At 41.9% G+C, this 27,380-nt stretch overlaps 1 protein-coding gene across 7 annotated transcripts in view; it reads left to right on the top strand.

Moving 5' to 3' along the window:
* Positions 1-27,380, top strand: part of RGS7 (regulator of G protein signaling 7) — a 507,900-nt gene that overhangs the window by 232,451 nt on the left and 248,069 nt on the right. For 6 of the 7 annotated variants that reach the window (XM_019798898.2, XM_011223975.3, XM_034666669.1 and 3 more), the window contains exon 3: positions 4,450-4,546. The exons of the other annotated variant lie outside the window; for it this stretch is intronic. In XM_019798898.2, coding sequence (XP_019654457.1) covers positions 4,450-4,546 — 97 coding nt within the window. The remainder of the gene's footprint in view (positions 1-4,449; positions 4,547-27,380) is intronic. 7 annotated transcript variants of the gene reach the window in all.

Here is a 27,380-nt window from a genome sequence, read left to right on the forward strand (position 1 = left end):
GAGAAAGCCTCAGTGACCAGCCATGCCCAGCGGTCCTGTCCATAGCTCAGTGTTCCATCATCTCAAGCTGAAATTTTCCTCACCCTAGAAATGGGCTTATGTGAGTGAAAACAGTCTAATGCTTTACAACTCAGTGGCACTGTGATGAGGATGACAGATCATAGATCGATCAGTCAATAGATGTGTGTATGTGTAAATATCTTCTTTCGGGTGTTTGAGGTAGCTAAGTCCTTTCGGCTTCCATTTAAATTGTCGCAGAATTTTGGTGTTTATTGTTGTTACTTTGTACAGTGTCTCATCCCTCTTGCTGCCTAGCTTGCTCTATTAGTTTGTCTGCTTTTAACATTCTAGTTCCCATCTGATTTGCTATTGCAAATAGTGGGAAAGCAGATAATCAAGTCTGTTAAAACCATACTTAATGTAAAAATAAATAAAATCCAAGTGAGTGTGTAAGGAAACTTCATCAAATAAGATGATGTGTTAGTTCGTATGTATGTATGTATTTATATTTTTAAAAGATTTATGTATTAGAGAGAGAGAGAACAAGCGGAAGGGGCAGAAGGAGAGGGAGAAGTCCCAAGCACACTCCATACTGAGCACGTAGCCCAACGTGGGGCTCGATCCCATGACCACGAGATCACAACCTGAGCCAAAACCAAGAGTCGGACACCTAACTGACTGAGCCACCTGGACGCCCCAAGGATGTGTTTTTATATGTGGCCTTTGAGACTGGCTTCAGCTTTTAGAAACCAGATCGGTTTTGTCTTTGTCTTTGCTTTTGTTTTGTTGTTTCGTTTGTTTGTTGCTCATTCTAGGCCATGGTAAAGTTCACAGATACATCGTATCTGAATAAAGATAAAAATACCTGAATACACTTCAGTGATCACATTTTCAGTTTAGAACACAGATCTTTTTTACATGGAGTTTACTTGTTCTTTATTATGGAAATTATGGCTCAGAAAGATTAAAACTTTGAAAACACAACCACAGAGCTCACTTTCAATTCCCAGATTCCTAATCTCGTTCCTCTGGGATCCAATGAGCTGAGAAGTGGTGTGACTGCAGAGAAAACACCTCTCTCTCCTCATAGCAAGGAACCGTAATTGAGTCCCAACCAGAGGTGATTGTTGCCACATCCTAGGGTGTGGGGGTGTTACGGAGCATCAGAGGTGTCCCCATCTGTCTCATCTGACCTGGTTTAAACTGTTAAACTCATAATCCAAGAGTCTACCGGCTGCCATGAGACAAGGCAGAGCAGCTTTTCATCATTCCAGGGCACCCTGTCAGGTGAATGAAGGGCAAACTTAATAAAACTAAAAGTCAGAAAAGTATGACGATTTTCATGTTTCTATACTTAGACGAGCTGTGTTGATTACATGAAAAGATTTAGCTATTATTGGGCTCTTTGGAGGGCCAATAAAAAAAACCTTTTTCTGAATGCCAAACCAGTTGAGAATCACAACCAAAGCGTAAGGCAGAAAGGGGTCATAGTACCCCCTGCACTGCTGATAAAGCTATTATCGAAGAACATTGATCCTGCAACTCAGTCCTGAACAGTCGTACTCACTCACTAGGGCAGGCCTCCCACCAGCAGAGTTCGATGTGGGCTTCCCCAGGGAAGGGAGATGTGCCCAGGACCAATTTCTCATTCCCAACTCTCTCACCTGCTAAGTCAGCCCAGTTTCCCTGGAGCAGCAGGTGTGAGAGGCAGAAAGAGGCAGGGGAGAGAGACAATGGTGTTCCCACTACGTAAAAAACAAAACAAAACCCCAAAAAGCATGAGGAGTGAGGAGTAAACATCCCTAAGCACTGGGGGTGTGTGTGGACATTTGAAGTCCAAGGTTTGCTGTCTGTGTACGGGGCTTTATATATGTTGTATGCTTTAACCTTAACATACTTTACCCTCCACCCAGCCCCATCCCTACCCTATGAACATTGTGAAGGAATGACTATAAATATTAGCATCACCACTTAAAGATGGGAAGCGGCCTTAGAAAGGTCACTTCCCTTGCTCAAAGGTGAACATGGTGGTCACAAGACGAGCAGAGTCAGTCCCATGCAGACCTGTCTGAGGCAGAAACCCACTCTCCCCACATCTCCAGTTTCTGGAGAGCAGGTTCTCATGGGAACACATCCGAAAATACTCATCCAGGCAAGTGAGAGGTCTTTGTTGAAAACCATTCTGAAGTTGTATTGATGGGAATTTGGTAATTCATTGATACCAAGTTTAGAGTATGATTTTGTTAATTTTTTTTTGGAATAATTTTAAACTTATAGAAAAGATACAAAAATAGCTCAGAGAATTCCCAGATGCCCTTTACACAGCTTCCCATAATGTAAACATCTTCTAGAATCCTAGCAAAATGACCAAAAACAGGAGATTGATATCGGCACACCACTATTAGATAAACTACAAACCTTACTCAAATTTTACCATTGTTTTCAATGTTGACTGAGACTTTCCGAGGACAGCAACTGCAGTATATTTATGTTCATATCCACCGTGCCCCCTGGTGAGTCTGGTCTGGAATCGGTGATCAGTAGCTGTTTGTGGAGCGAGGAAATGAGTGAAGGGATGGTGAGCTCCATGATATGACCCGTGTGTGTGTGTGTGTGTGTGTGTGTGTGTGTGTGTGTGTGTACGTGGGCCACAGGCATAGAAACACACAGGGATTAGCATCTGAATGAATGTTACTCAGATCTGAATTTCACATTAGGCTTTGTAACACTGTGAAAACATCTCAAAAGCAAGAGAGACTGCATACTAACCAGATTGAAACAGGTAGAAGAGAATTCACTAGAGGGGCAGAAAGCAGCAGTGCTGCATTCATTTTAGTGTATGTGAGTGCGTGTGTGCACACACGTGTGTGTGCTGCGTGTGTGTATGTGCATGTTTGCGTGCACATGTGTGTGCTGTGTGTATGTGCGTGTGCGCGCACGTGTGTGCTGCGTGTGTGTATGTGCATGTTTGCGTGCACACGTGTGCTGTGTGTGTATGTGCGTGTGTGCACACACGTGTGTGCTGCGTGTGTGCATGTGTGCTGCGCGTGTGTATGTGCATGTGTGTGCACACGTGTGTATGTGCGTGTGCGCACACGTGTGTGCTGTGTGTGCATGTGTGTGTACACACGTGTGTGCTGTGTGCGCGTGTATTGCACACGTGTGTGCTGCGTGTGTATGTGCATGTGTGCGCACATGTGTGTGCTGCATGTGTGTATGTGCGTGTGCGTGCACACGTGTGCTGCGTGTGTGTGTGCATGTATGCGCACGTGTGTGCTGCGTGTGTGTATGTGCGTGTGCGCGCACATGTGTGTGCTGTGTGTGTGCGTGTGCACGCACACGTGTGTGTTGTGTGTGTATGTGCATGTGTGTACACACGTGTGTGCTGCGTGTGTGTATGTGCATGTTTGCGTGCACACGTGTGCTGTGTGTGTATGTGCGTGTGTGCACACACGTGTGTGCTGCGTGTGTGCATGTGTGCTGCGCGTGTGTATGTGCATGTGTGTGCACACGTGTGTATGTGCGTGTGCGCACACGTGTGTGCTGTGTGTGCATGTGTGTGTACACACGTGTGTGCTGTGTGCGCGTGTATTGCACACGTGTGTGCTGCGTGTGTATGTGCATGTATGCGCACATGTGTGTGCTGCATGTGTGTATGTGCGTGTGCGTGCACACGTGTGCTGCGTGTGTGTGTGCATGTATGCGCACGTGTGTGCTGCGTGTGTGTATGTGCGTGTGCGCGCACATGTGTGTGCTGTGTGTGTGCGTGTGCACGCACACGTGTGTGTTGTGTGTGTATGTGCATGTGTGTACACACGTGTGTGCTGCGTGTGTGTATGTGTGTGTGTGCACATGTGTGTGTGCTGCGTGTGTGTATGTGCATGTGTGTGTGCACATGCATGTGTTTCATGTCACAGTTCAGTAAATGCCCAGGCAAGAGAAGCAGCAGTTGGTGGCGGTCAGTCCTGCATTTCTAGGCAGGTTGACGAAGTTTACATAGAACCAAATCATAGAAACTCGCTTTCTGGAAGAGGAAATCCACACACATGCTTTTAAGGCTTCTATTTTCTTTTGCACTGAGTTCCACAGAGATAATATTAATGAAGTGAGAACTTTGCTGTGACGGTAGTTTCTGACAGCTTCAAAAATAAACACTCGTTTATCTCAACCTTTATACCCAAAGAACGTGAAACCAGGAGAGAGGGAATAGTCAAAGCACGGAATTCCTTTTAGTAGCCTCATGGACCTTAAAATGGCCACCTTTCTTACTGTTTTCTCCATCATTGTTTAACCAAGCTAAAAATACTAATGTGACAAAGTGTAGAAAGGCAAGGATATGGCATTATGCTTAGCTGGGCAAGACTGGTATAACAAGTTGTTATGAGAACTGATTTTTCTGAAAAAGTTCACCTTTTAAAAGGCTTTAATTATTTTATTATTGTTATTTAGATGGAAGACGTCATAGCACGCATGCAAGATGAAAAAAATGGGATCCCCATTCGTACTGTCAAAAGCTTTCTTTCCAAGATACCTAGCGTCTTCTCTGGTAAGTGTGCGCTCCGTGCAGCACTGTTTTCTCCAGCACCCTCGACGTAACCACTTAAAATCAATTCTAGCCACTCAGTATGGAAACTCTGTCTAACTCATTTATTCAGTTACTCTTATGAAATACCCAGGCCATGTTCCACATCATGTTGGAGCCTTGGAGGGATAGTAAAACAAAGCATAAAAGCAAAAATCATGACCATACTTTACTCTGGGTCAGTTGCAAAGACATGATGGACAATGTGAAATAATAGAAGATGATCTTAGAGATGAAGGAAACAATGTGGTATAGATTACATATAAAAAAGGAGGGTGGGCGTGCCTGGGTGGCTCTGTGGGTAAGCCCCTGACCCTCGGTCTCAGCTCAGGTCTTGATCTCAGGATAATGTGTTTAAGCCCTACTTAAAAAAGAAAAAGAAGAAAGAAAAAGAAATTAGGAGAATGAAAAACATCATTCAGGAAGGGGTTCCTGAACAGCAGTGATGAATTGAGTTTGCAAAATGCGGAGTCCTGTCAGCTTCAAGACCACCAGCGGTGTGTGCAGAACGGGGTGACCAGGGTGAGGGTGTGTAGAGACAGGGATGTGCAGAGAGGCTGGAACAGATGGACTTGGGTCGGAGGATGAGGGTCTAATTCTGATGTATGGAGAATATGGAGACCCTCACGGTCCCACAGAGCTCATTATGATGAAGATGCTCAGGGCAGACTGGCGTTCAGTGAGGGCCATTGTCACCGTGTAAGTCCAAGACCTGTGTGGGAGTAGTTTGGGTGCTAACGTTCTGCTACCCGGGGAGCGAGGGAGTAGAGGGGAAAACATGAGCATCTGTTAAATAACTGGGCATAGAGGCTAGGAGGGGACATAACCCAGTGGGGTTTGGGTTTCTTTTGTCATTGGGTGACTGTAAGTCTAAGGAGTCGTGAGCAGAAATAGGGAACCCCCCCAGTGTGATTGGAAGTGACTGGAGAAACCCTAGAGACAGTGGTAGTGTTGCGTTAGAAATCTGTGCTCCAGCTCCTCGAGATGGTGGGGAGATGGTGGGTGCCCAGGCGGTGGGGCTCAGGCGTGCTGGGCCTGGGCAAGCATGGTGTGGAGAAGAAGCAGAGTCAGACAGACCAGAGCCTTCACAGCGAGTCAGCGGGGTAAGGAGGCTGGGCTGAGCCTGAGGAGGGGTTGATGGGGTTCCTAAGCAAGGGTTCCGTGGTGCTTCCTCGTGAACAAGAGTCGGAAGAAGAACAATGGTCAGCAGGCCTTCGGCCTTGGTGAGAGGGCAGTAATTAGGACCAGAACACAAACAGGCAGGCCCAGATGTTGGTGTTTGGTGGCTGCATTGGTCTTTGAAGAATGGGAGAGAGAACAGGACCAGACGAAAGCTGCACTGGGAGGACATCGGGTCTCAAAATACGCCCTCTTTTTCCTGTTACTGCCTTTCGTGCCCACTTTGTTCCAGTTTCTTGCTCTTCTCTGATGATAGCCGGTATTTTCTTGCATCTGGGGCTTTACTCCATCTCTTCCCTTCTCACTGACTCACGTCCTGACTTCCAGGTCATTCTGACTATGGAATTCTTTAACAGCTAGTTCCAGGAGTTCTTTGGGGGAAAAACTTGTTTTTTGCTTCTCTAATAGCAGTTATTATGCTCTACTTTGTCGTATGCATATTTTTGTATGATGTCCTATATCCCTTAGGAAAAATTAAGCTCCTTGGAGTCAGCGACTTGGAGAGTTAACTTTGTATCTAAACGCGAATCTAGGGGTGCCTGGGTGGCTCAGTCGGTGAATCGTCTGCCTTGGGCTCAGGTCATGATCTCGGGGTCCTGGGATCAAGTCCCGGCTCGGGCTCCCTGCTCAGTGGGGAGTCTGCTTCTCCCTCTCCCTCTGCCCCCACCCCCGCTTGTGCTCGCTCTCTCTCTCTCAAATAAATAAATAAATCTTAAAAAAAATACACACGAAAATGAAAATCACTCATATTTTGACGACCAGTGAGAGGACTTACCTCCTTAAATACTGTCATGCAAAGGTTGCACGCTGAAATGCAGTCCGAGTCCAGGCAGATAAATGCTGTGTTACCCACCGTCTGCCCTGGGAAGTGTGGTCAGGTCAACAGTGGCCTGTGTGAAGGCATGGCAGTTGAAGAGTTTTTAACGACAATATTCATAAACAAAAATGGATGAACAAAAACAGTTTAGCTCATTGGGCTGCAAGTTTGAGTTATCTGCTCTCATGGTAAATCTGAAATTTTTGGTTGAGTTCTTCAAGTAACAATACCTCGTACAATTCCCATACGGTCCCATAAGGTTTCGTGCAGCTCCCACGTGACACCCTCCTGGAAGAACATTTGATTGACAATGTGAAGATCTTAATTAAGAAGTGAGATTGGACGTACAGATAGAGAATGAACCATGAAGTGCCCGAGGCTCGTTTTAGGTTCAGTAACCGAAAACAACGATGGTAGTTATTACACAAAGAGTATCAGTGACATTTTCATATTAATGTAATTAGTTTCTAATTATCATTCTGTGTTTCCTAGAAACTTTTCGTGAGCTCCACCTCACAGGTGTAACTATCTGTCTTGCCGTAGATGTAACTGATACCATCGCATTATGTCTGGTATTTACCAACCCCTTTGTCGTAATAACCCCAAATTAGAATGGTCTGAAGCCCCATGTACTTCACTAGCAGTTGTTGGTCTTTTGTAGTAATTTTCCTTCCCTGATCTTTCTTACCATGATTTGGGATTAATCCCTGTGTCCTTTCGTGGTCCCACTTGCCACCTGCTGCTTGCTCTCCTGCCTCTGCGTCTCTCCCTCCTCCCTCTAGACGTGCCTCACGTTCTACTGCAGAATTCCCAAAGAAATAATGGGTCTGCTAATGTCGTGGTTCTTAGCAGAACCAGAAACTAGTTGTGATGAGTGAGTGATGTCATGTGTGAGAGGAGGGTGGCGTGATCGTCGGGAGTCTGTCTTGTCGTGGACTGTTCCACGGGGGGAAAGGGTCTCTACTATGGTGAGTCCCACTCTTTCGGATTACCCACTGATGCTCTATAAAGTCTTGAGGCTCAAAACATGGTTCATGGACCAGTGGTATCAACCTTATCTGGAAATTTATTAGAAACATAGTATGTGGGCCCACCCCAGACCCACTACAGCAGAACCTCAGTTCTAACACTAAAGCTTAAGGACAGGGCAGCAGGGCTGGACTGGCTTCCATGTTAACACCTGTGCTTTACCCAGGATGCTGGGTGCAGTGGCCAACTTGCCTGTGCAGAACATTCTAGGGCTTTCAAGGGCTCCGATTATTATTATTGGTTTTTTTTTTCCCTTTTCTACAATCTGGCCTCGATCAAGCCTATCCCAGTCCATTAAATGTTTTTGCTGTTGTGTTTGTTTCGCTTGTGGGAAGGAGAAGGGATGGGAAGAAGGGTCTACTTCTCCTCCCCACCCAAGAACCTCCGCAGCATCTCAGACTCACGATGTTAACCGCCATGCGGAGGGATGGGCACCCTCCAGCGACACCTGGCAGCCCCTAAGCCAAGGAATGCCCCCACCTGCCTCGGGGGAGAACAGCCATGTTGAGAAAGTGATCATACAATCCTGTCTCACAACATCTGAGATCCAGACCCCGATCATGTCAAAGAATCTTACTCCACAGACAATGTAACTAAGATTTGGTCTTTGGGGTTTTTGTTTCTTTGCTTTCCCCCCTCCTGATAAATGCATTTCCTCCAGCTAAACATCCAGGCTTTTGTTTTGTTTTGTTTTTTTTTTTAATTATTTAGCTCTTTAGAACTGTTAATTTTGGCCTCCTGGTTTCTGTGGTGCCAAGATGAAGGGAAAAGTCTTTGGATGAACCCTCCATGCTGGTAGTTGAACTGTGGGCTAGGAGATATCTTTGGGTGGATACAATCACATTGTTTCTCCCCAAAATTACTTTCTCAACTGCGGAAGCAGCTCAGGCAGTTCTGATGGTGGTGTGTAGCTGGACCCCTCCCGTTTAGGGGATGAGCTCAGTGGTAAATGTTGACTAGAGCCTGGCCTATCGATTCTCTTTCCTGCGATTCTTTCTGTTGAGTTTCCCAAACTTCAATTCTGCATGTGTGTGTGTGTGTCCGGCCCTGAGATGACATAAAGCTGGGGGCTGGATAATGGGCAGGTGCAGAGAAAAACAAAGCAAGCCTGTCTGCAGATTAAGAGTAATGGGACGCAGGGAGAAAAGCAGCAGAGGAGAGGGGGCAGAACGTGCTGGGTTTCCGGTGGCTTTGCAGCCCTTGTCCCCGTCTTCCAGGGCATGGTTCTGCCACCTCACCCACTTCCTATGGCGTCGCACACACGCCCCCTCACCCCCCACACCATAAAACCTCTACCTTCTGTTTTGCTGTATTCTTCACTTCCCTTTTCTGTTTCCGACTTTTCCTGCATCTGAAACAAATTCAGTGGGGAGGTTCTTAGGAATGCAAATTTCCAAACCCTAACTGCAGATATTTAGGACGGAAATGGATCCAGGGAATCAGTGTTTCTAAGCTGAAGAAATATGTATATGTAGGATTGGCACCTTCTAGTCTTGGAGGCCTGATAACTATATTTTTCTTTAGGATTTTTATTTCAGTTCAACAAACAGTGAGCAAATACCCACTGTTTTATCTACTATATCGTTTTTTGAAGGCTAATATTTTAATATTAGTGGCAAATAGACACATTACATATATGTTGGTGCTCAAGTTTCAACTAAGTACAATCAACTGAGGTGAGTTCTCTTCACAAGGGTTAAAAAAGTCAGTTGTGGGAGCAAAACTGCTTAAATGCCTTCACTTTATAATTGGATCTTCAACCAAGAACCTTAATTACATGTCCTTAATTGCCAAGAGAAATACTTTTATGAGGTTTGGGTATAATGATATAGAAGCCTTTAGAGTAGGCAGAGAAATGATTGTTTACATACTACTTTGTTACCTTTTGGGAAAATATAAATTTTCTCTTGTTGAACATTTTATTATTACTTTCTCACTTGACACCTCGATGATGTATTGCCTCCTTTTTTCTCTAATTGTTTTTCTGTCTGTCTTTGATTGCTGTTGTTGTTTTTATCTGGGATACGTTTGTGTGTGTGAAACAGAGAGAATGGGAGGGATTAATACTGTAAAATTGCTTCAAGTCATATTTTGAAGGTAGATAAGAAATAAATCCAGAAATATCTGAGAAGTGTCTGTATACCTAGGAGTTGTTTTGCCCGAATCCTCCCCATTCAAGTGGGGTTACATCTTGCCTTTGAACTGAAGCTCTCCATCACAAGAAGAAGGATAAGGCTCAAATATTGCTTAAGAGTATAATAAAAGTGCTCATGAGATTTTTATACAATTGTACCTTCAAATTGGAAAAAAATAACTATAAAGCTAAAAATATAATATTTGCAGATTTTGCTGAGGATTTTCTCTGAATGAATCTCATAAGCCTTATTCCTATGAGGTAACTATTGCCCTAGAATTCATGTCCTGTAGCTTACAATATTTATTCATCTCTAGCCTGAAAGTCTGTGGTAAAGCAAACTATGACACTCATATCAGCCACAAATCCTTTGCATTTAAACTCTGAATGGAATCAGAACACAGGTCCAAATCCGGATGGAGCACAAGTTTGTGAATAAGAGGAAATGATTAATGTTACATTTTTCATGATGTTTGATCCATCTTTGATAGTATTTTACTGCTATACCGTTTACCTTGGCTACGTGCATATTCGAATGGATTAAAACTGACAACATAGTTTTTCAGTTGCTTAAGAACAAGATGTTGAAATAGGGCTTTTTTTTGGATGCTTTATTTCTGGAAAATACATTACCTTATAATAATATTGAATATTATTTGGATGTAGTTTTTTTTGTTGATTCGCCATCATGGACATTTATAGGGTTTAAGAGTCTAATAAAGTAAATAGGCTTTAAGTCCTGATGAAGTAAATAATTGTTTTTTCAATATTTAATGTTTTAAAAGTTTGAATCAAACATTGGGATTTTTTTCTTAATAGTGATAGTTTTCTTTTGTAAGTGTTTGGTTTTTTGATTCTATATATTAAAATAGCAAACTGCTTATATATTACATATAACAGTTAACAATAACAATTAGTTTTATATTAGATAATTATGTATTATATATTATATTTTATGTTATATTAATTTTATATTATATAGCAGATATATATTGGAGGAAAACATTTCTTTCTACTTTAGAGGAAAATATTAGTAATTTGAGAGCCTCCATTGTAAAGGATGAATCAGAGTTAGCCGGATAACAGGGGAGCAGTTGTTCAAAAATTCAAGATGGGGAGGGTCCTGTAAGCTCAGAGAACTTCACAAATTGCAGTGACCTTGACACAGGATGAGGCATGTGGAGTCTAGAGGGGAAGTTAGAACCGAAAGCAATAGTAAGAATCTTGAGGAATCAGACTTTTATTCTGTAAAGAGTCAGGGGCAATTGTTGAATTTTAAGCAGGGAAATGGGATTATCAAATTTTTTTAATGGTGGTTTCTCTGGGGAAAATGTAGGGAGTAAATATCAGTTTGTAGAGAAGTGACACAAGGATGAGAGCTGAGGCTGCAATCTAGAGCAAAGATTACAACAGCCTGACCCACAGGGCCAGTGGAGTTGAAAAAAAAAAAATCAGATGTACCAGAAACTTTAAGGACGTAGAAAGAACTTCATTAATTCAGTAGCAGGATTCAGGATGGAGCCAGTGGTGGGGAGGGATTAGCGAGAGGCCAGATTGGTTAATAAAGAAGGCACTGCCAACAAAGACACCCATATTTATGACCTGACAATGAATGCGCAATGATACCTCTTACAAATGAATTCATAAACGCAGGAATTCTCTTTCTCTCTCTCTATTTTCATGGAAATGATGGAGAAGTGATGGTAAATTTTGAACACCTTGAGTTTCAGATTCTCACAGACAACCCTGTGAAATGTCCAGCTGTTGAACATATATATATCTGGAATTCATGGGTATTTAGTAATACAATGAGTAGATGAGATCTAGTCTGGGTGGATTGTTGGCGAGAAGCTGAGTAGATGAGATCTCTTTTGGAGTTTTGCGTGGAAGGAGAAAATGAGAGGACCAAAGATGGACCTCTGTGGAACAGAAGCTCTTAGGGGTGAACAGAGTATGTGGTTCATATATGTTTGCTCATGTCCTGGCCTACAGGACTGTTGCCGTAGTTCCCTTGGAGCAGCAAGGGAGATGGGCTCAGGGTGAACCATAAAGTCCTCATTTAAGTGACTAGGAATCATTCTGTGTCTGGAGATCTAACACTCAGGGGATAAAGACTCCAGCAGTTTTCTTTGAGAACCAATCAGCACATGAAGTCTAAACTCTCCATTAATCTGCTTTATTCAAAATGGATCATGGTCTGTGCACCATGAAAGATTGTGGGGTGAAGCTATCGCTGTGTTTATGATAGATAAGCTTAAAATCAACGCTTGGCCAAACCTCAGGTAATATCTCTAGAAATATCCACCACCACCACCCTACTCCCTGCAGATTAACACAGCTGAAAATGAAATATATTTCTTGTCATGACCCTCCGTGATTCTTTAGGGCATTTGGATGTTCTCATATCTGGACAGTCAGCATTTCAGTTATTCTAGGTCGCGGTGAAATAAGCCTTTACCTATTAGATGAGTTGCATTTCCTTCAGTCAATTGACTGTGAAATTACTGGGTTTCCAATGTTATTTTCTATAGCAGGAAATAAACCGGAATTCTCTTCTTGATTTTTTGTAAATGGTGTAGTTTTTCATTAAACTTGAATTGGACCATGCCTGTGAAGCAGCCCACTGCAATCAGAAAAGTCTGCAGGACTGCCTGTTGGCAGCTATCAAATAAATATACTCCTATTAAATCAGGTTATTTAACATATTTGAAGATTGAACTTACTGAACAAATTCTCAGGAGCCAAAAAGGCTGGTGCCTGTTCTAAATCACCAAGCACTGTAAACAGAGGAGAAAATGGTAGAAATTAAAGGGAGTTCTAGTTCTGGTCAACCATGCCTGCATTTCATATATTTCTGTCTTTGGTCTTTTTTCGGTTAAGAAGGTTCTCCATCACAAGCATGTTGATAATTAAGGGCTTGAATCTCATTGCTATCCTTCTTTTGCAACTTAATTCCATTCCTCAACACTTTTAACATGCTCTCCTATAAATGACTTACCACCAATCAGCAAGACCAAAATTTGTGGTCAGAAAAGTCGTCTAATAGTCCTTATGTTGTGTGCATTTGGCTGGCCTCAAGTCTTTTTTTCATTTTAAGTGACTTATGTATGTCAGTATTACTAACATCTGAAAGCTATACATATTTCATGTGTACAACTTGATGACTTCGGAGAGAAGTATAAACCGGTGAAACCATCAGCAGTATCTATGCCATAAACATATCCATCACCTCCTAAAGCTTCCTCCCACCTTATTTAGTTATTTATTTATTTATTTAGGGGTGATGAGAGCATTTAACATAAGAGCTACCCTCTTAGCAAATTTTAAAGTGTACAGTACAATATTACAATATTAGGCACTGTGACTTCTAGGATTTATTCATCTTGTGTAACTGAAACTTTGTACCCTTCGACTAGTACGTCTCCATTTCTCCCTTTCCCCAGCCCCTGACAAGAACCGTTCTACTCTCTGCTTCTAGGAGTTTGGCCAGTTTAGATTCTCATATTCATGGCATCATGTATTTGTTCTTTTGTGTCTAGCTGATTTCACTTAGCATAATATCCTCCAGGTCCGTGCATATTGTCACAAAAATCAAGATTTCCTTCTTTTCCAAGGCTGAATAATATTCTGTTGGTCTCAAGCCTTAAGGCTCAGAAAAGCATTCTGACCATTTTTTTTTTCCTCTCTGTCCTACTCTTCCTTTCAACATGCTTGATATCAAAGGAAGTGACATGTTGAATTACTCCAATTGCATAGAAATAGAAACCATGATATTTTATATCAATGGATAGGGAACCACTTATATTTTATTATTGATTTAGTTATCTAACAACGTACACAGTTCTCTATGATGCCTTGCTGTTTTCAGTCATGTATATGAAAACTGGGCAGTATATGTGTGCTTAAAAATCAAGTTGCCTTTGGGGTCCCTGGGTGGCTCAGTCAGTTAAGCATCTGACATGGTTTTGGCTTGTGGAGGGTCGTGAGATTGTTGGGCTCTGCACTCAGCATGGAGTCTGTTTCAGATTCCCTTTCTCTGCCTCCTTTTCCCCTGCCCTCCGCCCTGCTCGTGCATGGTCTCTCTCTCTCTGAAATAAATGAATAAATTTAAAAAAATCTCTAAAAAAAACATCAAGTTGCCTTTAAATGTAATAATTAAAGTATTTCCTGCCTCTTTTCCTTTGTTCCTCCAAGGGTTGCATGCACATTTATTAGTGCCATCTAGGCACGATCTGTGGAGGCTTAAACTTGTCATGGGGATAGTTGCAGAGGTAAGAAGAAAAAAGAGCAAGCTTGATCATATGGCCTGGCCAATGCAAGTTTTAGTAAGTCCATATTTTGCATCTAAATGTTTTTGAGAGCAGCTTTCAAGATGCCTTATATGACTTAACCCAATGCTGCTTATATTTGGAGTCAATTTAAAGACAATAAGAATAAGTAATCTGGAATGTTTTTCTGTGGAGCCTGTAAGGTAATTATAAGACACTTCTAAGAGTCTAAGATGCTCCTTTCTGAAACTGACAGCTTACTCTGAAATATATATATATATTTTATCTGCTGTTGGAATGGCTATCATGGGGTATACAGAAATTCAGAGAGATTTGTTTTGAAAATAATTCTAAAATATGTTGGCAGAAATGATGCTTGTAATATTTTTTTATGATATCCCAAAGAAAATTCAAGAATGTATTGGGGAAATTTATGAGTGGTAAATAAAAAAGAAAAAAAAGTACTCTGAAAATATTGGCAGTTCTTAAAGTTTAGTACTGAAAGAAAAACAACAACAAAAAATTCTTGGAGAAAACAAGAAATGCTAACTAGATCTGCAAATCTGAACATTTGAAAAAAGCCCATCCTTTTTTGTCATCTTCTTGCCACACCTGTCGGACGAAGTGACAAAGTAACTGGCACATAGTAACTACGTAGTCAACCAAGCTGGGGAACAAGAGGAGAAGCTGAACTGTCACATAATAAACTAGGTATTTAAATCATCTTTGCTGTGAAAGATTCTTCACCGCCCTTGGTTGTCACTGTCTCCTTATTATACAATCGCATCAGTAAGTGCTGACAAGTAGTAAGGAATTCTAGTCGCAGCCTCTTGGCTCTCTGGCATTCATTCTAGATAATTATTTTTCTAATCGCTCAATACTGCTAGGAAATGATAAGCTTCGACATTTATTGGGCTCTCGCTGTATTTGTAGAGAAATGATTTATTTTATAATATGGTTGGATCAGTTTAATATGACCAAGATGAAAGACAAGCTTTTACTTATCGTATTTTCACCAGAATGTTTAAAGAAACACTACAAATTGAGGAATATCTAAACGCTTTGATTTTGGCCTCAGCTTTTTGAATAGATGTACGGACTAGGACCAGGACTGTTCCTCTTTCCAGGTAACTGGAAGGTAGTGGTTCTGCTTCCCTGTAGTGCTTTCTGAACATCTGATTTTGCTATTTTATATCTTAAGTGAATATTATTGTGATTGGAGTTGATTTTGTCCTCCAAGTAACTCCATTCCAGGGTGAGAAAACTCTGTCCAAATACAAAAGTGTGTCTGTCAAAGTCTACACATGCGACGTCTCTCTGACTACCAACCATGTTCGTTGTCTAGAATAGTTCTGTTGCCTTATCTTTTCCTCAGAATACCATACCTTCTCCCAGTGATGTCCTCCCTAGAGGAAAGCCTCTTTCTAACACAAATGACCCGTTGTATTGCTGTATGACCAACAACTGTAAATAAATCTCTAGAGATGGATGTCTCTGCTTAAGATTATGAACAGACCTCATGAGTAAGTCATTAACATTGGGCCAAAATGAATAATTAACTGGATAAATACCCCCATGCGTACAAAATATTGGATTTCTATTCTTAAGGAGCACCCTGGAGCTAGCACCTCTGGTTCTCCTACCCTTCGTTAGGAATCTGGCAGAATTCCTAGTTAAGTACAGAGTGAATGAGCAAACATGTAACCAAGATTCTATGAGGAAATATTGAGCCTCACTGATATTGTAACTGCTTTTTTAGATGTCATGAAAGGAGCAATTGATATACTTTATTTAGATAGTTTCCAAAAATCATCACTACATTTCTACAAAACAAACAAACAAACAAACAAACAAAAAAACACACACAAAAAAACACTGTGCCTGGCAATGTTGGGACTATTTTTGGCATGGTTAAGGGACAATAGAAAAGGAAGAAAACATCATGTGGTCATGAACAAACAACGTTCTGGAAGTCTGGGGAAGCCCAGCTGGTGCTGAATTTTATCTTACATTTAAGTGTTATCTTTATAGGCATCTAGACTCTTCAGATTTACAGATGATGCCAAATTGTACTAAAAAGTGAAAATTCCAGCCAAAAAAGAAATTGAAAGGTGAGAACACCAGGATATGTGAAGGCCCTGAAAGTTATCAATACAGATAAGATTTAGCCACATAGAAACTAACACCTTTTTAAGAAGTAACACAAAATTGATCTTTAGGAAGACAGGTTCAGTACTACAGTTGAGACCTGTGAAAGGAACCAGAGGGCCACCAGTAGTCTAGTCTCTCAAGTCACTGCTCAGTGTGGACCTTTGATGAAGGAGACCACATGCAGTTTTGATTAAGGTGTTTAGTGTAAAACATGGGAGGAAATTGGACAGAGAGAGAAAACTGCCCTACCCATATTCAAAACCAAATGTGAGCTTCTCAGAGTTTGGACCATTTCATGCCATTAATCCAAGCTCAAGGCTGACAACAGATTTGAAAGGATTCAGTAAAAGGGCATCCCTTAAAAGGCAGCTTTTCCATGAAAGAGATACTAAGAATTTATATGGCCTAAGTAATTAAAAGGTAGAACTTGCTATTGGTCCTGTGTTAAAAATATAAATAGATCGAAAAAGGTTAAATAACTAGACGTGATACATGCAGAAGAGGTGAACGAGAAAAAAAGAAGGGGTATTTAGGCTTTTTTGGGGATGTTGATGTTACTGGGAAACACACTATTTCTGCATGTGACACACAGAAAATGAACAATAAATGGAAGCATTATTGTAGTTATTACTTTACGATGCTTTTTATTACCCCCTCCAGAGGCTTGGTTTAGGCTCAGATTTGGAGCTCTCTTCCCTGCTAGGTAGCTAATCCGTTGTAAGACCAAGGAACTACCTATGTTCAATGTTCTGTAGCATTTGGCACATGGTTTTCCCAGTAGGTGCTTAAAAGCTATTAGTTTAAGTCCTGTTAACTTTCATCAAATAAAAATCATTCTCCACATTCTCAAAGTGCCTTACAGCCTTCAATACTCTTTAATGCGTCCTGTCTTTTATTCCTTACAACAAATAACTATACATATCAAAGCGATATCTTCTAGGGACATAAAGTTTTGTTAATAGCTCTTTTCGTATCTTATTTGATTTTAGAAAGATTACATATTGATATTGGTTTTCTTCCTTAAATAAATCACATTTTTACTTTCTTAACTAATTTCTGTGTTATTATAATGTCAACACTCAGTGGGTTCTGCCATCTGGACAATTACTGAAAGAATAAAATAGTGAAAGTCACAGGCAATCTTGCAAATTTATCTTGAGAGATTTCATTGACACAGACATATTCAATTTTTGTTTTATAGTAATCCACTCTGGAAATTATTTCTCACAAATGTCGTCTTGTCTTTAAGTCAGCAGACCTGAAAAGCTGAATTTTGTTCCTTGGTGAGTTATTTTCTAAAATCCCAGAAATGATAGGTTGCTAAAGAAAAACCTATTGAAGGAGAGCTTACTTCTTTGAATTAATCCATTAACGTTTCTTTCGAGAAGAGATCCTAATTAACCCTCGAGTTAGACGTTTAGTTAGGATGACAGTGAAGTCTTCATTATCCCCAAGTGTGAATAAATCTTGATGACTGGATTGCTAGTGTGGATGTGTTTTGTGAAATAATGAATTAGTACACATGTGCAAGGTGTGTATATCGTCTGTCTCGTGCTGTCTTTTTATCCTGATAACACCATCTGGTTTTCTCCCTTCTCCTCTCTCTTTCTCTCTCAGAACAGATGTAGAATGACTCTAAATTCTCACCCCCTGGAATTCTAGGATAGAGATCTCTCCCATCCCATCCCCACCCCCAGGCCAGCCTGCCGTAGTCGTTCATACCTGTGGATTTTCCTACCACTGCGTTCTTCTTCATGGAATTTATTTTACCTGACATTTTATCCTCAGTGGGCATGTGATGTGATTCTTATGAGAGGCTGTGAGCATCTGGAGAACAAGAATAATTTTTCATTTCAATTTGTATCCTCCCTCGTCCTCAGTGCCTGGTGCCTAGAAGACACTCGGCAAATGTTAATGACTTCTCCTAGAACAGCGGATGTCCTGGGCATTCAGGTGCATTCACAACAAATGCCACTTCTCGATTCATCGGCAGGGGAAAGAGCGCTCCGTCTAATTATTTGCTCTGTTGGCAGCCAGCACCGTACGATGCTTTTATCACAGTGGGGAGCCCTAGAAAGATGGCAGCTCTGCTCTGCTGTCTGCTGCTAGCTTAGGTGGGCTTCAAGATGGAGAATCAGGAAATGGAACACATTTTCCAAATTTCTCCAGGGTCCAAAAACAGTCTCAATTTAAATTTTATTATTTGGTTTAAAGTGAGCTTTTAGAATGTTGGACATTCCCATATTCAAATGTTAATATTCTTCAAAGCCTGTCTGGAATAGTGGAAAGAGTATAGACTGGTAGGAAAGCAACCTGGATTTTAGTCCTATTTCTCCTGTTTCAGAGAAGAAAACTATATGTTAAATGACCGTTCTTGTTCTGATGCACATGTGAATATGAATCCGTTTGGGTCAAAACAACTATCACAGCAGCGGCTATCATTGATGGAGTGCTGGCAATGTACTTGGCACTCGGGAAATGTTAACTTTTTAGATGTATTATTCTATATATCCGTGTCCTTACAAAGATAAGTAAAAGATCAGGTCAATAACTTGCCCCAGGTAATACCATTAGTAAGCAGGAGAGCTGACATTTGAATCTAGGCTAATTTAATAGTGTGTCTATATTTGTATGTATCGTTATAATATATATCATATATATTATGATGATATATATAATATATATTATGTAACATATAGCTAAATCATAGTCTGATTCCCTAAAACAACTTGAATTATTTATCCTTCTTAATTTCTTTCTGCATTCAGCTTGGAAAGGGTCTCTTTCTTTATAGAGAAATCAGTCCAGGAGGAGACTTCTCAAGGTAAGGTGACATGAGTAGTAATTAAAGGGTTTTTTTTTTTTTTTTTTTTTTTTTTTTTTTGGTTTTGAGACTTGATTGCGAGTATCAGTTTGCTCACCTCAGGACCCTGGTGCTTTATTGGGTAAGAAAGTGCCATGTTTATTTAGGATACAGGAGCCGTCAGTGAAGGAGAAGGAAAGCAGCATGCTGACCTGGGCTGAGGCAGTATGGCATGGCGCAAAGAGACAGAACAAAAATGAACAGAGCTGCGGCTGCAGGGCTAACGCAGGAGCTGTGCTTGTGCAGACTTCCCTGGGGACCCATCGCTGTCCCGGAAGCAGTGGCCCCTCTCCCTTTCGCCTTCCCTTCCTCCTCTCCCCTCCACTGACAGAGCAGCAGACACGGGAACAAAGTACCGACGGTTCCCAGACCCTGGGCCAGACCTCGGCACATCCCAGTTCCACAGTAGCTTGTCCCTCACCTCCCTCCAGATACCACGACGATCCCATGACAGTTTTCAAACTTGTTCTTAGCCCTGCTCACCAAGAGCATATTTGTATCCTTGTTAGCCATTTTTTGTCTCTTTCATTTATTCTTTGGGTCAGATTTCTACTAACTCATATCATTTGCATAACTGCTCTGCCTGTTTCCAGGGAAACAGCTGTGCTTTCTGTGTAAATATAAGATTTTTGTGCTAACTCCTCTTTGCCACATTTTGTTACAATGAAATGTTTTGGGGAGGTGTTTATTTTTCAATTTCTTCTTCAAATACTATGTACTAAATTATTTTTCCATGCCAAGCCCATTTTTCCCCTGTACCCTTGGAACCAGGGAGGGTCAGAAGAGGAAAGTTATCGGGTTGGACTTTGAATTTTGTCTCTAGCCTGTGCTGTGGGATGGATGTACAGCATGACCTCTCTCTGTGGCTGGAGATTTGGGGAATGATTTACACAAGGTCAAGTTTTACCATGTGAACAAAAATGACAGTTTTTAAAACTACAGCCTTTCTTGTGCAGCACTGGAGTTCCTCACTGAGCAAAATTGTCCCCGGTGTTTATTGCAGAGAGCTGAATTCCCATGTGAAAGTACCTAATGTGCAAAGAATTACCAGGATGTAAATAAAAATCAATTGGCCGTTAAGTGCAGCACAGGTGAAGGACAAGATGTTGTTCCTTTAAACAGAAACTGTACACTCAGACTCAAACTACGTAGACACTAAATTAAGCCCGAAGATCCCTTTAATGTGATTTTTGGTCGAATTATTGTTGGTATAAGCAAAACATTCTCACCTCATGACAGTACCGGGAACTTAAAACTTTAATAATCATTCACACTTAAGTCTGCATCGAGAATGCCTATGGACGGGGCTTCGCATCGTGTGCTCAGAGATCGCTCAGTACGGTATCAAGCCAGAAAGTTGTTATCACAGCCCTACAAAGATTCCTGTGAGAGCAAAACTTCACATTTGAAATACTTAGGGAGGAATGTAAGACGGTATATTGTTAAATGCCGAATTGTTGGTGTGTCGGGGCTCAGAGTGGAGGGGAGCCATCAAGAAGGGCTGGGACGGTCAGGGAAAGACTCGTCAAGGAAGAGGGGGGAGGTGCGGCAGCAAATGAAGAGTGTCCTACAAGAGACTCAGTCTGAAAGTCATCACACCTGAGTCATGTGGGACCATCTGTCCCACACATCCCACAGCCACGGATGCCCCTCTGTGAGGTCCTCCCGGTGGGCTCCCTCGTGATTGGTATAATCTTCAGATGGCTTTGCGTGTTAAGTCGCTGTAAGTTGAAACCTAAAACTGCCAGCTTCAAGTGAATCGGGAGCAGGGCTTGCTGATGGATGTACCGTTCCAAGAGTCGACATAGAAGTTACATTCAGAGGAGCTGTGCTGATGATCTAAAATGTTTGCAAGGAAGCCTGACAAAAATCTGTTGCAAAGAATCTCTGGCCTCTTGATCCCTCTCCCCCCTGTAGATGTCTCTCTTAAGATGACAAGCTAATATGGTAGCTCTTTTTTAAAAGGACTGTTTTCGTGGCCTGCATCTGTCTTCATGAGACCATGTGCTTTTAGTGACCTTTCTCTCTCAGAACAAATTCCCTTTTAGAAATTTTCCAGGACCCATTTATGGACGATGCTGAGGTTGGAGAGGACTGGATTGCACATGGAAAACCTGCTTTCTCATTTTCTCCCCTTTCTCAAGGACTTGTTAATATAGGGTTAACAAGCCCTGGGTATAAAAACTTTGGTTTTTAAAGCTTTTTTGATACCAGACCTATGTCTCCTCTTAGCCTAAGCTTTAGAAAACCTAAAAAGGGAGTTAAAAATAGAACTAACATTTTCTTTACAAATTTAAGGAATCTTCCTCTTTTGGATGAGAGGAAGGTTTCCTTTAATATTTGACTTTTTCCCCTTCTCTTTTTGGCAGCTTTCAGATGTACAAATCTCATTGAAGTCATTCCAGGCTGAAAGCATTTATGATCAAATACCAGAAAGCTAAAAATAAGTATTCTACCCTTTCTTTAGAGGTTACTGAATATTTCTCTTAACCTTTCTGGTCAGGTGGCCTTTTAGCAAGAGAGGGATGTTAATGGTTGATGGGGGCAAATGCAGTGGAAGATCAGTAAATAATCTAAAAATAGCTGCTCTCAAGAACCAGGCCTCAGTGCTAGGCGGTCTGGCTTGTTTAAGAGCTTGAAGAGTTCTTGAAAATGGTGATGCAGCCAAACTCCAAGGCCAATTAGTAGCTATCGTATTTGATGGCTCCAAAGCCGTCCCTTGTTTTCTTGGCACCACTGATTTGGATTTCCTCTGGACAACTACCTTGCCACGCTCTTGGTCCACGTGCTGTGAGTGGAACAGCCTAATCCCAGGATCAAGGGTGAGGCGGGCAAACGTGACTCAGGCTCGGGCGATCAGAGACTCATGGCTGGTGCTTTTGCTAGAAAGACTCTCTGTGCCTGTGTGTTGCTAAGCTGGCAGACATAAACCTGAAAGTGAAAAATGTCTGAAAGGGAAGCTCGTGCAGAAGAGAGCAGAGCCATTTGCTCCTGACAACAACTTTTAAGCACTTAGAACCAGTGGTTCCTAAAACTTTTCAGCTACTGAGCCAGTAAATTCCCACTTTACTCAAGTTAGCTTACCCTGCTCTTCTGGTCAAGAGCCCAGAATAATACGTTCCTCATAAGTGTCCTCAGATCTCATCTGCTTCCCAGAAGTTCTTTGTATCAGGCTCCAGACTTGGGTATTTTTTTTTTCCTTTGGGTGAAAATTTCCTTTTAAAGTGGCATTTTTTTCCCCTTTAGGTTGAAACACCAAAATAAAGCATCATTTTTTTTTCCCTCTTAAAATTAAAACAAGCGAAGATACAAAGACAGCTCGTCATCTGCTTTTGTCATTGAGGTCTTTGGCCACCCTTGATTTTCCAGTTGCAGAGATTCAGAGGAGAAAGATGGCATTTATACAGGGTGAATCAATCCCATTAGGTATTGTCCATTAACTTTTAAATTGTCTGACTGTAATCAGGTTTCTGCAGCTTGCTTTTCCTCCCAGATGCTAGACTCCAGCACTAGGAACAAGCCTGGGTATGCATGTTCTTGTTTGCACTGTAATTTTGCAGCCTTTGAAATTTTGAAACTTTCCAAGGGGGTTTCGATATGGATCACAGGAGGCAAGAGTCATGTTTTGTTTGTCCTCCTGTCCAGTGTCCATGGTCCTGGCATGGACTATGTGCTCAGAAAATATTTGTGAAACCAAACCAGCCTATCTAACTTTGTTGTCAAAGTGTACATTTGTCCTCACAGCTGCCTCTTTAGTGATAGCTTCTCTTTGAGCGCCTTCTCCAGTCAGGCACTGTGAAGCGCACGGATGACCCAAAAATCGGAAGGCATACCCCACCCAGTGGAACTGCGAGCATTTCATTATACATGGAAGACTGACCAGTAGAATTTATCTTGTGTTCTTCCTCAGACCCACAAAAGTCGCGATAAACGAATATTTGAAAGGTATTAATCCACAAGGACAAGGAGAACAGGCAGGAGGGAAGGAAAAAATGGGTGAGATATGCAAATAATTTTTTTGGTTTTGGAATACGGGAAGTGATGGAAGAGAACTACGTGTCCACTCTTAGCAGAGGAGACAGAACTATAACCCAGCTTCCAACAGAGGACGCCAGTGGGAAATGAGCCAGTTTGCCCCATAGAACTCCATACTGCAAAAGACTTAGTTGAGGAGTAGGTCTGAAAAGAGATGGATTAATTGAAAGCATGGATTTAGAGCAACTGGGTCCCATGCAACCTTCCAACAAAGTCACAGTTGTATATACTGGAAATTCTGGGAGTCTCCTGATATGAGAATATCAGGTGCAGTAAGGAGGGATGAGGTGGAAAAGGCAAATAAACGCAAATCTGTGTTCCTGAACTCAGACTTTGGCCCCCTTTCCCCAGCCTGCTTCCTGAACACTGACGATCACATGCATGCTGCCTAGCTTGGGATCCTAGGGAACACCCTTCTGAAGAAAGTCACTGGCCCCAGAGCAGTGGCCTTCCTGTACTAGTATTTGTTTCAGTCCTAAATTTATTTGGAAATATAAAGGAATAACAGTATGCAGGAAGACAGGTGCACACACATGCATACCTGGAGAAAGGCCATGATTCAGCTTCAGTCATTCCACAGATATTTCTTTAGAGTTGATAACAGTCCACATCTTGTGGAATCACAGGTATCTTCAGGTAAGAGAGTTTCCAAGACTGGCCAGGAAGTCTCTCTTTTTTTTTATTATTACTGTGGTCAATTACCTAACATATGATATATCATTAGTTCTTGATGTAGTGTTCAGAGATTCATTAGTTGCGTATAACACCCAGTGCTTATCACAGCACGTGCCCTCCTTAATAGCCATCACCCAGTTACCCCATCCCCCCACTGCCCTCCCCTCCGTAACCCTCAGTTTGGTTCCTGGAGTCCAGAGTCTCTCATGGTTTGTCTCCCTCTCTGCTTTCTTCCCATTCAGTTTTCCCTCCCTTCCCCGATGGTCCTCTGTGCCATTGCTTGTGTTCCACATATGAGTGAAACTGGATGATAATTGTCTTTCTCTGCTTGACTTATTTCACTTAGCATAATCCCCTCCAGTTCCATCCATGTCAATATAAATGGTAGGTGTTCATCCTTTCTGATGGCTGAGTCATATTCCATTGTATATATGGACCACATCTTCTCTATCCATTCGTCTGTTGAAGGGCATCTCAGCTCCTTCCACAGTTTGACTATTGTGGACAATGCTGCCATGAACATTGGGGTGCATGTGCCCCTTCTTTTCACTACATCTGTATCTTTGGGGTGAATACCTAGTAGTTGCTGGGTCATAGGGTAGCTCTGTTTTTAATGTCTTGAGGAACCTCCGTACTGTTTTCCAGAGTGGCTGCACCAGTTTGCATTCCCACCAACGATGTAAGAGGATTCTCCTTTCTCCACATCCTCACCAACACTTGTTGTTTCCTGACTTATTAATTTTTGCCATCTAATTGGTGTAAGGTGGTATCTCATTGTGGTTTTGATTTGTATTTCCCTGATGCTGAGTGACATTGAACACTTTTTCATGTGTCTATTGGCCATTTGTATGTCTTCTTAGGCAAAGTGTCTGTTCATGTCTTCTGCCCCTTTCTTGACTGGATTATTTGTTTTTTGGGTGTTGAGTTTGAGAAGCTCTTTATAGATCTTGGATACCAGCCCTTTATCTGTAATGTCATTTGCAAATATCTTCTCCCATTCTGTGGGTTGCCTTTTAGTTTTGTTGACTATTTCCTGTGCTGCACAGAAGGTTTTTATACCCTCTTTTTTAATCAAGAGAGCATATGATGGAACTTAAAACCTGTTTACCTGTGTATCCCCAATAATTTTAAACTTTAACACTTTTATTCTGAACTTTTAACTTGCAGGTAATACAGTTTTAATTGAAAAAAGGTTCTGGGTTTACATAACTCNATATGATGGAACTTAAAACCTGTTTACCTGTGTATCCCCAATAATTTTAAACTTTAACACTTTTATTCTGAACTTTTAACTTGCAGGTAATACAGTTTTAATTGAAAAAAGAGTTCTGGGTTTACAGAACTCANTAATTGAAAAAAGGTTCTGGGTTTACATAACTCAAGGTAACGTGAACTTTGTATACCTTTTCCTGCCTCTAAAACATGTTTTTATGCAGTACGTTTTTCTTAAAATCTTTAAAAATCACTGTCATCTTCTTATATTTGTGATCATCCCCGTGTCCAGTGTTCATTTCTATTTCATTAATTTTGGTCTATAAATTCTTTGAGATTAGGACTAGCTCTCACCCACTTCTCTGTTCCCACACACAGAGATGCCAAGTCAATGCTTGTTAATTTTTTTAATGTATCTGCTGTTGAGCGTCCAGGAGTCCTTCAGCAATAGCACAGTATCAGCTAATAGTATGGTGTGTTAATCATATTTTTATTTCCTACATTTTCTGACACTTTGACGTCTTGGGGCCTTTCTACCCTGGAGACACTGCCACCCCAGAGTTAGTCAATTTCTAAAGCTAGTTAAAGTCTGGCCTGCAAGGACCTTTCATGTGCAAACCAAGCAATCCAAAACCCATACCCCAAACCACCTCCTCTATCCTGCTGTCAGAGAGCTTTTCCACTCCTGGGCCACTGCCCCCCGGGGCCAGGTACCTGGCAACTCAGGACAGCCCCTATCCTCCGAGTCTCTTGAAATCATTCAAACTAGGTGGTCCTAATTCTGCTAATCTCATTTTACCTTGTCTTCCCCCTGAACGTGACGATGAGGCTCATTCCCATGCTTCCCCCTCCTGCCCTCTCTGCCTCCTGACTGTCCCTGATGCTTCCATGTGTGGCCCCACATGACATAGAGGTCCTCCTGCTGCTGGGGAAGTGTGAGTAAACATGTCTTCCTTCCTGACCGTCATTGCTGTCTCTGCATATCTTACCATACCTGATGAAAACAAAGCCTGGGTATGTTTTAAAACACTTGGCTTGCCCCATGTCCATAGATTTGGCTAATAAGGCGACAGCAAGCCTAAATGTTTTCAGAAAGTTCTTATTTACACAGAGAGCAAAAGCTAGGTTAGCATGGTGTCACAGAACACCACCAAACCCAGGGGACCAGATGACACATGGCACAGGTGGCAGGTTGGTCTCTGCTGAGATGTCAATTCCACACTGCGGCTAAGTGGTTTATGAGCTGCAGCTCTATCTAAAGGTCAAGGTGCAAAATCTCACGCCTCACTGGAGCCAGAGAGGTGGGTAGAAAGCAGCCCCGTGGCAGCCTTCTGTGGGATGGAGATTATCCCACGGGGCAGAGAGCCTGTTGTGGGATAAGCTATGTGGAAGTTCCTTCACAGCCCAGCATCCTGCCACGCTCTGGGTGGAATCGCAGAGAGCATTCCGCCAGCCACGGCTCAGACTGCAGTTGAGTGAGCCTAGCTGCAGGTCTTTGCGGGCACATGTCAGGTCACAGGGCAGTCTGCAGAGCTGTTCCCTGTGCTTGTCACGTCTCAGGGCCTGGGCGTCCGGTGCTGTGATAGTTTAAGGAAAGCTTTAGTTTTACCTCTGCTCAGCTTGACTTGTCAGATGTGCTGTGGGTTTGTTAGATGCCTTCCAGAATGTCATAAATACTATCTTCTAGTTCCACCCAGGTCTTAAACTAATAATTTAAACTTTTCCTCTTCTTGTGTCATCTGAAAGTGATAATAAATTCTTCAGGAACTGGAAAATGCTAATTAAGAATAAGTATTATATAGCACATCATTTTCTTTTTTTTTTAAGATTGTATTTATTTGAGAGAGAGACAGCACAAGTAGGGGGGCGGAGGGAGAGGGAGAAGCAGAGTCCCTGCTGAGCTGGGAGCCCGACATGAGTCTCGATCCCAGGACCTGGAGATCATGACCTGAGTGCTAAGCAAACACTTAACTGACTGAGCCACCCAGATGCCCTGAGCACTTCATTTCCAACATGAAGATCTTTCTTTATTCCTTCCTTCCTTCCTTCCTTCCTTCCTTCCTTCCTTCCTTCCTTCCTTCCTCCCTCCCTCCCTCCTTCCTCATCTCTTCCTCCTTTCCATCCTTATCCTCTCCTTTATTTTTGCCTTTAGTGGGGTAGGTGGTGTAGTCCCACGTTCATGTAAGGATGGAGGCACTCCCAAATGGGATTTAACTGACTATAGAGTGAAAATCAGGATGTACGCTAGAATACCTGTCCTAGATTTCTTGATTGGACCTTTGATTATGAATTGTTTGGGGTTTTTGTTTGTTTGTTTGTTTTTGCCTTTGGTACATGTAATAAGATGAAGTTATCTATGCATACTTAAAATTATACCTTAAAATTAATTTAGCACCTAAACATTAACAAGTGAAGCACAGCTGATTTTTTTTTTT

Source organism: Ailuropoda melanoleuca, chromosome 8, assembly GCF_002007445.2.
Source record: "Ailuropoda melanoleuca isolate Jingjing chromosome 8, ASM200744v2, whole genome shotgun sequence".
NCBI lineage: Eukaryota > Metazoa > Chordata > Mammalia > Carnivora > Ursidae > Ailuropoda > Ailuropoda melanoleuca.